General features: G+C 47.6%; 1 protein-coding gene across 6 annotated transcripts in view; it reads right to left on the reverse strand.

Annotated features, from left to right (window-relative positions):
- Nucleotides 1-11,146, reverse strand: part of fmnl3 (formin-like 3) — a 53,997-nt gene extending 42,851 nt beyond the window's left edge. For 2 of the 6 annotated variants that reach the window (XM_079803380.1, XM_079803379.1), the window contains exon 1: nt 10,542-11,118. In XM_079803380.1, coding sequence (XP_079659506.1) covers nt 10,542-10,655 — 114 coding nt within the window. In that variant the 5' untranslated portion in view covers nt 10,656-11,118. Of the gene's footprint in view, nt 1-10,541 lie in introns of all 6 variants that reach the window. The other 4 variants (XM_079803377.1, XM_079803381.1, XM_079803378.1 and 1 more) reach the window with 4 other exon arrangements.
- Between the last annotated feature and the right edge of the window lie 23 nt (nt 11,147-11,169).

Consider the following 11,169-nt stretch of genomic DNA (forward strand, 5'->3'; position numbering starts at 1 on the left):
CGGTTCTCGGCCGCCCGAAAGCAGACTGAGGCTGTAACACGTACTGCCCCGGCGGCCAGCTGCTGCACCAGCCGCCGGCTCAGTCACCTCAGCCCGCTTACCGCCGAGGGCGCCCTCCCCCCTCCCGCCCGGCCCGGCAGCAGCCTTCACCTGGGCCGTGCCATGGAGGTGGTTGCAGGATGACGCCCAGTCCGCTCTACAGCCTGGTTAGAGATGGGTTCCAGTTCTTGCCAGGGGATGGTAGCAGGGCCTCTCCTTCCCCCGGTGGAGGGCCGGGGGAAAATCCTTCCTTCCGCTTGGGAAGAACTCATGTTCCTGTCTCTGAAGACCCAGAGACCGGTGATGACGGTGTGCGCCACCCACGGGTCCCGCCACTCGCATCCCTCTCTGTCGCCAGCCTCCTGGCAGAGCAGACCCCAGTGGAACGCACCCCCACACCGGGACGCCCAACAGCCTCCCTAGTCCGGGTCGGTAACGCTGCATCGCTGCCCCACACCGGGTACGTCTGTAGTCCGAATGACCCCGCTGGTGCAGTTACTGGGAGCCTGGCTTCAGATTCCAGGGCTGTCCCGCTGGGTCGCGAAGACAATCTACGCGATTCAGTTCGCGCAGGCTCCTCCCTGCTTACGGGGAGTCCGCTTGCAATGGTCGGGGCCAATGCCCCTGTCATGCGAGCGGAGGTTGCCACCCTACTGGCGAAGGGTGCGATCGAGCCAGTCCCTCCAGCCGAGATGAAGTCCGGGTTTTACAGCCCGTACTTCATTGTACCCAAAAAAGACCGGTGGGTTATGACCAATCCTGGACCTGCGCATCTTGAACCGTTGCCTACACAGGCTTTCGTTCAAGATGTTGACAGCGAAACGCCTTTTCGAATGCGTTCGTCCCGGCGATTGGTTTGCAGCGATCGACCTGAAGGACGCCTACTTTCATGTCTCCATTCCAACCTCGACACAGACCGTTCCTAAGGTTTGCTTTCGAGGGGCGGGCATACCAGTACGCGGTCCTCCCATTCGGGCTATCTCTGTCCCCTCGCATCTTTACGAAGATTACAGAGGCAGCCCTTGCGCCCCTACGGCAGCACGGGGTTCGCATCCTGAACTACCTCGACGACTGGCTCATAATGAGTCACTCTCGAGAGCAGGTTTGCGAACACAGAGATCTGGTTCTCCACCACTTCGCCTGTCTGGGCCTTTGGGTCAACTGGGAGAAGAGCAAACTCTGCCCCGTGCAGAGGATCTCTTTTCTCGGTATGGAGATCGACTCGGTCGCCATGTGCGCACAGCTTACGAGCGAGCGCGCGCAGTCTCTGCTGACTTGCCTCCGTCAAATCGAGAGCAAGAGTGCGGTTCCACTGAAACACTTTCAGAGGCTCCTGGGCATATGGCATCTGCAGCCGCGGTGACGCCGCTCAGATTGCTACATATGAGACTGCTTCAGCACTGGCTTCGCGATCGAGTCCCGAGATGGGCATGGCGGTCTCGCACGCTCCGGGTCCAAATACCCGGGCCTGCTTACAGACACTCACTCCGTGGTCGAACCTCAGTTTTCTACGGACCGGCGTGTCCTTAGAACGAGTTTCCAGGCATGTTGTTGTATCGACAGATGCCTCCTCCACGGGCTGGGGTGCCATGTGCAATGGACAAGCAGCCGCGGGCTCCTGGACAGGACCCCAGCGCCTTCTGCATGTCAATTGCCTCGAGTTGCTGGCAGTACGGTTCGCCCTGCACCGCTTCCGAGCGTTATTGAGGGGTCAACACGTACTTGTCCGGACAGACAACACGGCCACAGTAGCGTACATCAACCACCAGGGCGGTCTACGCTCCCGCCGTATGTCTCAACTCGCCCGCCATCTCGTTTTATGGAGTCAGAAGCACCTGAGGTCCCTTCGTGCTATCCACATCCCGGGAGAACTGAATCGTGCAGCCGACGAGCTCTCACGGATTCAGCCACTTCCTGGAGAATGGAGACTCCATCCCCAGACGGTCCAGCTGATTTGGGAACAGTTCGGCGACGCACGGGTAGATCTGTTTGCCTCCCACGACTCTTCCCACTGCAGCCTGTACTATTCCCTGTCCGAGGGCATGCTCGGCACGGATGCACTGGCGCACAGCTGGCCCCAGGGCCTACGCTTATATGCGTTCCCCCAGTGAGCCTTCTCGCATGAGTACTGTGCAAGATCAGGGAGGACAAGGAGCAGGTCATGTTGGTCGCCCCGTATTGGCACGGCCAGACCTGGTTCTCAGAACTGCTACTCCTTGTGACAGCCCCTCCCTGGCCTATCCCTCTGAGACTGGACCTCCTCTCTCAGAGACGGGGCACCCTATGGCACCCGCGTCCAGCGCTCTGGAAGCTCCACGTGTGGCTTCTAGACGGGACGCGGCAGGTTTGAGTGGCCTGCCACCTATGGATGGCCGCCACCATCACTTCCGCTAGGGCAGAGTCTACACGACACCTCTATGCGTTGAAGTGGAACCTCTTCGTCACCTGGTGTTCTTCCCGCCAAGAAGACCCCTGGAATTGCCCGATCGGGTCCGTGCTTGAGTTTCTCCAAGGGGGGCTGGAGCGAAGGCTGTCTCCCTCCACCCTGAAAGTGTATGTGGTTGCAATATCTGCCCATCACAACCTCTTGGGAGACAAAAAAGGTAAGTCAGCACGACCTGATCATCAGGTTCCTGAGGGGGGCGAGGAGACTGAATCCTCCTCGCTCTCCTCTCGTTCCCTCTTGGGACCTCTCAGTAGTCCTAAGTGCTCTGCAGAGGCCTCCCTTTGAGCCTTTGCGGTCGGCCGATATTAAGTTTCTGTCGATGAAACGGCTCTGCTGACCGCATTGGCCTCTCTCAAGAGGGTCGGGGACCTGCAGGCTTTTTCAGTTGACGAAGCGTGCCTAGAATTCGGGCCGGCTAACTCTCACGTGATCCTGAGACCCCGGCCTGGATATGTGCCCAAGGTTCCTACCACTCCCTTCAGAGATCAGGTAGTGAACCTGCAAGCGCTGCCTTTGGAGGAGGCAGACCCAGCCTTGGCATTGCTCTGTCCAGTACGCGCTCTCCGCGCTTACGTAGACTTGACGCAGTGTTTCAGGACCTCAGACCAGCTCTTTGTCTGTTATGGTGGAGAGCGGAAGGGAAGTGCTCTCTCAAAGCAGAGGTTGTCTCACTGGATAGTGGACACCATTGTTTTGGCTTACCAGCAGCAAGGCGACCATGTCCCCTTGGGGTGAGGGCACACTCCACCCGGAGTGTGGCCTCCTCTTGGGCTCTAGCGCATGGCGCCTCGCTAACAGACATCTGCAGAGCTGCAGGCTGGGCGACACCCAACACATTCGCCAGATTCTACAATCTCCGAGTGGAGCCAGTGTCCGACTAAGTACTCGCCCCCCCGAGGGGCTGGTAATGGACCAGGCTCTAGGTGTCTTCGCTTGCTCGCCACTCCACTCCACGGACTGGATACGTGCGATATTCTCCTCAGGTGAGCTCCCCGAGAGCCCTGAGCTCCTCCAGCACTGTCGACGCCGACATCAGTTCAGTCTGCCCTTTCGAGCCCAGACCCTCATGTCCGGCCAGGTGCCCCGTGTGCATGGTTCCCTCCGGCGACCCCCACACGAGTATTTCCACCGTAAGCCTCCTCAGTGAGCAGGTGTCTTTCCCTTGGCAAGCCCCTGCCACCCCTAGGGTTAAAAATCCACCTTCGGCTGGTACCCTAGAGTTTCCCATATGCAGCCCCAGCGGGTCATATGTGTACTCTCTAAGTTCTCCCCACGGGTAGGCATCTTTGGCATTCCCTCACTGGGATATGCTTCCCAGTGTACCTTGGTAATCCTGTGATAAGTGGGAGTCCTACGGCCTTAAGTGGCGGGATCTCACACTTACGCAGGGCACTGGACGACAGCTGAGTGGCGCGGTTATATTGGAACCCCCATTCGTTAGTCACTAACGTACGTCGTAGTGACTGAACGAAAGGGAACGTCTCGGTTACGTATGTAACCCTCGTTCCCTGAGGAGGGAACGGAGACGTACGTTCCTCAGCCAAGTCAGCTGTGCTGCTGGAACGCGGAGTTCAGATCTTGGCTCCGCAGCAGATACATAATGCGATGTTGCCAGCGTACTTCCTTATATACCCACACGGTGGGGCGGAGTTACGCATGCAAATTCCGCATGCCCATGGCATTGGCACGCCATTGGGCGCTGTTAAATTCTTTCCTTGCCACTGTTGCCTCTGGCTTGGCGTGCTCAGTTGGGGACACTAAATTTTTCAAATAAACATCGAAATAAATCTAAATAATAAACTAAATTAACCATTTAAACTAAATTACTGATCGAATTATTGATCTAAAGCCCACACTGTCGCTGTGTGATGGTTGAGATGGGCTGATGACATCAGCATTTTTTCCGGAGTGGCTATGCGGCTGAATAAAATTATGCTGCATTATTTTCCTGTTTAACACTGTAAAGCTGCTTTGAAACAATCTACTTTGTGAAAAGCGCTATATAAATAAAGTTGACTTGACTTGACTTGAAGATGATTGGCTTCTAAGCGAAACCCCCATTCGTTAGTCACTAACGTACGTCTCCGTTCCCTCCTCAGGGAACGAGGGTTACATACGTAACCGAGACGTTTCCCGGTGTGTTGACCGATTTCAAAAAACAACATCATGAAGCTTCGAAGCATTATGAATCAGTGAGTCGATTCAGCGGTTTGAAGCGTTATGAATCAGTGAGTCGTTTCAGCGGTTTGAAGCGGTATGAATCAGTAGGCGTGTCTCAATGTCAAGGAAGGATCCTCGGAAGCCAGAATTCTGAGGATGCTACGTCATCGACATCCGTCGAAGGACTGTTCCAATGTCAAGGATCCTCGGAATTTCAACCAAGGTCTGAGTCCTTCATTCGAAAAATATGCCATATACAGGAAAGGATACATACGAGTAGACTTTGCACACTTCAGGCTCTCAAATCACCCACAATCCTATGCGCGCAGCTTTGCTATCTTGTTCAAAAAATACAAAATATCGGAGTCGGAGTGTTAATGGGGCAATATGCTTTCACGTGTAAGTATTTACGTTACCAAACATTTGTTATAACCGTAGTAAATATAAGTAAAGTTTAACGTTTAAATGCCAGTACAAATTACTACCGTACTGATATTATACAAATTACGTTATTGATGGCTAACGAACCTTTTCACTGACGTAATGAGGCAATGACGTGCACTTGCTAGCCTGTTCCATTTACGTGTTCTCCGAATGCTAAAGAGGAGCCTCGCCTAGCCTCTGAAGGAAGTGACTTGGAAGGACCAGTCCTGCAGAGGAAGGATCCTTGACATTGAGAAACCCCTAGAGAGTCGATTCAGCGGTTTGAAGCGTTATGAATCAGTGAGTCGATTCAGCTGTTTGAAGCGTTATGAATCAGTGAGTCGATTCAGCGGTTTGAAGCGTTATGAATCAGTGAGTCGATTCAGCGGTTTGGATCGACAAAGTCACGTATTTCAGCAGTTTGACACGCGATCCAATCATGAATCGACTCACTGATTCATAACGTTTATTTATTCATTTTTTTCAGAAGTTGCAGCATGTTCCTTTTGTAAAGCTACAGAACTTGTTTGACTCAATGTTTAGAGCCATGTGTTTATTAAGGTCTTCAATAAAACAAGATCCTTAAACTTAAACTTTCCCAGCACTTTCTGTGATGTAGTGCTTTTTTCTCTTTTTCATCAAACTGCAGTTTTTGCAAGTTCCCGCAATTTTATTGCATAAAATTGCATAAATATCCCGCATTTTTCATAACATTTTTTAAGAAAACGCGCCGCATAATCAAGGATTTTTTCCCGCAACAATCACAAAAAAAAAGCTGCTTTTTTCTGGAAGGACTGTGATACGGTTAAACTGACACCCTCATTACTGATCATATAACTGTGTAAGTGTTGAGAAACCTCCAGAGCTGAAATTCAGACATATGCTGTAAGAGGCAGACAAATCACAACCAACTGAGCCATCTGACCAATCAGAGCAGAGTAGGATCTCAGAAAGGAGAGGTTTAGAGAGACCGAATCCTTGATTGAACCGTTTCAGTAACTAAGAGAAAAGAGTTAATGCTGCAATCTACTGACCTTGGATGTGTGTAAACTTATTGCAGCATAATTCCAAAACAAAATTAGGAAAATTTTAAATAACATAATTGTGGCATTTTAAACTCAGCACAACACAAAAAAACCTGTCAGAGTTAATGCATATGTGTGAGTCTGTGTTTTCGTGTAGAACAAGGATGCCCACAGAGAGGAGCCTCAGACACCCCAGCGCTGACACTGTGATGGGGCCATAGGAGAGACAGATGTACACTCCCACAGCATGAGTCTGCAGCATAACAAACAAACAATGGCCAATTCCTCCCCACCTGCAGGCTCTTTAGAAGCACTCCACTCGGCCCGAAAGCAGGCTGGCCAGACACACAGAGCAGATAAACGAAGCACAGGCCAAACTAATGAAAATTATTTAGGTTTAATGTCCCATAAACAGGAGCCACAGCTTGACTCCATTAGTTCCACTTGAGTGACATCTATCAAATACTGTGACTTGACGGACAGCACAGTGTCAAGGGTCACACTGACAAGCAATGGGGCTGGAAGGGTCACTGTGTTGCTTCTTCCTGTGTGGCAAAGCTCGCACTTAAACACTCACTCGCACACCTAAAGCTCTTTGAAATGCGAAAAGTAGGAGTTTACTACAATAACCGAGATGGCAAATCTGTACTTCAAAGTAGACAAACAAGAAAATAAACCCAGTCTTTGAAACAGCCCTACAGTATGGCATTCTGCTACAAGTGTTGGAAAAGTCATTACAATGGTGCATAGTGGCAGACAGCCAGTTCAAAGGGAATTTTCCCTCTCTAAAGTTCTCCCGTGGCTTTAACCGAGAGCAGACCGCAGGAATCCGCCGCAGTGCAGTCGAGCGGGAGCACTTTGAAAGAGGATATCACACACACACATCTACTCCCGCTCCATCGCTGCACCTCAGGAAAAAATGACCTCCTGTCTCTTTAACAAAACAGAGACCCATATGGAGAAGTTTAGCTAGGAAGCCAGACCCCAACTTCAGTTTCAGACACAGAGTGAGGTGTGAGAGTGTTCCATTACCATAGAATATTCCATATGGATTTAGGGTTCCGCATTAACATTTTTAAAGCTGCAAGTTTAAAATGAACAAAAATCCATTATTGGCCAGTATTTTTTTTAAATGTCCGTTCAGATTTGATGGGAAATTTCAGTTTTACATGGTTCCCCTTGCATGTTTACATCACACGTCAGTAAAAGAAAACAAAAAACTTCACGCGCAGCTTACAATTTTACCTTTTTTATCCACAGTTTAGTTAAAAAGGCAGACGTTCCGTAGTAAATAGCAACAAATAGCCAGTCTAAAGAATGAGTTACACCTGATAAGTTCACATTAAATTGCCCCTATTATGCTTTTTCTGATATTACCTTTCATGTAGCTGTTTGTGAATGTAAAAGTTCAGCAAAGTGCACAATAAATGGAGTTATTGTCTCCCAAAAGAAGGAACCGAACTGCCAGAAACAAGTCATGCAGTCTTATTTCCTGCACAAATCTATGTAGGTTTGTAACAAATTCACATAATGTCAGCCTATATGGTCTTCATTGGCTCCCTGTGATATTATTTCTGTAAAGTTATGTATTTCAGAATGACTAAGTATGATGATTTTTGATCAATATTGATTGTGAATTGATTGGATTGTGAAAAGTTCCCAGAATGAAGCCAGGTGGTTGGAGAAGTGTTGAAAATAGGAGGGAATGGTGATATCAGCCAAAAAGGAGGTGGAGCCTACATTTTGATGAAGATTATGAAGACAAACATCTATTTGGAATAATGTGTGCCCATGAATCATGCACAGTAAGAGCAGGATTGGATTAAGAAAGAAAATAGTCTTTATGTTGACTTTAACACACCTACACAGGAAGCTTCCTCAAGTCTGATATGTACATACGTAAACAGCAACTACTCTAACTTTTCCAAGTAGGATTCGAAACTGCGTCTGTGCCATCCAGGTCACTGCACCAAATGTAACCGCTCCTACTCAACCCACTCCGAGCGGGATTTGAACCTTTGCTCCAGCATGGGAGGCGGGTGCGCTAACAAGGATGCTAAAGACTCTTGAGGCCTAGGGAATTAGGTTTACTCACTAATTTGAATAAAGAAAATCATAATCTTCTGTCTGAAGCTTGAAGGCTGCGTGACCAAAGCAAACCAATGCAATAGTCTAGATTGAGAACATCAAGAAAGCCAGTAGCCAACGTACTGAACTCTCCAGGCTCCGATGGAGAAACTGGCCACAGCCAGCGCCACAATGCAATTTCCTTTCGTAAACGAGGGAAAAATGTCAGGCAGTTGTTTCCAGCCGCAGAGAGCTGAGATGAAGCAGAGTCTGAATCAGCCAAACAAAGGAAAAAGAGCAAACCGATGTATACGGCACATGCGCTCGGTTAGGCCTGAACCAAGGGTTTTATTAGCGGGGTGCATGAAGTCGTCTGATGTAACCCTCCTGTGTGCTAAGCTCCTGTTAAAGCCATCATTGCACGGATATTACTGTGCTGGCACAGCCTACACCTATGACATCATTATGAGCTGTCCGTCTGAGAGCGTGTATCCAAGGGAGGGGAGATGGTACGAGCAGATACAAACTCACACTGAGCTAAATGTGCACTACAAGCAGTTGCACACAGGAAATCAAAGGCGGAAGTGAGGGAAGGAGGGCTACGTCACTGCTGATTTTAATATGTATGCTGTCAGGAACGTTATAAATACACAATAAAAGAGAGGTTGTGCCTGTCAGAATCACACCATTTTTGTTTTTTTTTAAATGTATAATAATGCACACATGTGACAACTATGTAGAAATGTGGTTCTGAATCGAATTCAGACTGAATCGATAATTCTTTGACGGAAGAAACTCTCTCTCAACCTGTGTGAGTCTAATCAGAATCACAGCGTGAAGCCTTAGGCCTGTTTTCCTGAGTGGGGTGCTCTCTACAAGACACACACTTTGATGTTCCTTTATCTTTTGAGCGGGACAGACAGAGCCCAGCACATGCTGCCATCCGATAAGGGCACCGAAACAAATGTGACTCAAAATGTTATGCTTTCCCACAAAGTTAAAGCAGTGAGAGGAAATCTGGCCAAATTTAAAGACTGCCGACACGGCTCTAAAACTGACCTCAGACCCACCCTGGGATGGTCAGTCTTTCCATCATCGGTCCAGTATGGAGAGAGAATGAGGTCACATTGTTGATAAACTAGAACTCTTTGTTAATTTCTAAATAAATAAATGATTCAGTAAGAGAATGTTACTATCTATCTTTCTATATCTATCTATCTATCTATCTATCTATCTATCTATCTATCTATCTATCTATCTATCTATCTATCTATCTATCTATCTATCTATCTATCTATCTATCTATCTATCTGACAATCCTAGGGCCTTAGAAATGTCCTTGCAACCACCCAGAATACCATAGCAACTGCCTAGCAACCCCCTAAAACAGTCAGTTTGTCTGTCCATCTGCTTTCTGTCTGTCTGTCTGTCTGTCTGTCTGACTGACTGACTTTTTGCCCTCAGAGAGTCGCTGAGAAAAATTGAAAGTAATGAAGTAATCAGTTTTTTAAAACACAGAGTTCAACAGTTGGTTAACAACCAAGTCTGAATAAAACTACAAAGACTCGAAAGAGTCGGGGAGGGAGATGTTTACAAATGTTATGATGTTGATTCAGTTACTGTATTACATAAACACGCCTGATATCCTCATAATGCCAAATTCATAATGACAGATGGGTGTGTTAGTGTGTGTTCAACCCAAATGTCTGCTCAAAACGAACACCAGGCGCTGGATAGAGAGAGAGTAGGAGGCGGATCTTTCACCATCTCTCGCTCGTAGGAGTTTTGGGGGAATTCAGAAAATGCTGAGCTCTGAGGAGATTTGAATTACATTACATCCCTCAGAATTACACTCTTTGCCCGTATGTCATTTTACCAAACAAAACTTTAGGGATGTATGTAAAGTGACTTTTGTGTCTGCGTCTTTCACCCTCATGCGAAATATCGCATCATTTGTCAGAGCTCGTGAAGCTTCAGAGACAAAAGGACTGAGGAGAAGCGTGCGAGTAACAAAATGGGGGTGGCAGTGAAACATTTGAGAAAGTCATTAAGCAAACGCTCTTCTGGCATAGACATCTTGAACTGAAGGGGGGGGGGGGGGGGGGGGGGCAGACATAGCCTACTGAACATATCAAAGAAATGTCAACACGTCTCTTTAGCTCGTCTAAGCGTTGTGACTATTACTGTAAAGTTTGAGATGCCAATTAAGCAATATCAATAAGGAACACTGGAGAAAAACAATAATAGTAACTCCAGTAGATACATTCTGATTTAATGTAAACACACAGAATAATAAATATTTTAAATGCATAAGAACATTTTGAAATATATTTTAAATGTAAAAATACTATACACACGTAACTGTTGCATAGCCTACTCACCAAAACTATGGCAAATCTTTCTTCCAGCTCTGTTGGGTCAGGCATGGGAACTTTCAAGGGCATGATATGATGCTTCATCTCAGATTGTCCGTCCACGCTCTCAATATTCCCCATATTCGACTGATATAAAGTGATGCAGGATCAGATGCTCTGTGTCTAATTCAGTCTTTGCCTCCCAGCCCCCTATATAAATCCAACATACATCCAATCCGAGCGATCACATTCCACTTTTGTTTTGTTAAAAAAAAGTAACAAAAAAGAAAGAAAGAAAACGTGATCCTTTTCAGAACCGATCCCTAATCGACATGAATCTTAAATAATGATGAGATATCTGTTAGAATATAGAATAAAAAATTAAAAAGTATCACTCTGTTGTCCTCTTGAGAAGTATTGTATTGTAGATGTCTGGACAATCCATGTCAAGCAGTCAGTCCTCTTAATTCTTCTTTATTCTGTTGTCTCTCTTCTCTATGCTGTAGTTTTTTTGTTTTGTTTTGTTGTATTTTGCGGTATCCCGATTAGTGCTCATCTGTTAACTCACTGCGTCCACAATGAAAGCTCTAGACACGCGAGATGCGAGTGATCCCACCCTCTAACAAGTCTACAAACTACATTGCTAGAGTAGGCT

Source organism: Gobio gobio (genome assembly GCF_949357685.1).
Source record: "Gobio gobio genome assembly, chromosome: 21".
NCBI lineage: Eukaryota > Metazoa > Chordata > Actinopteri > Cypriniformes > Gobionidae > Gobio > Gobio gobio.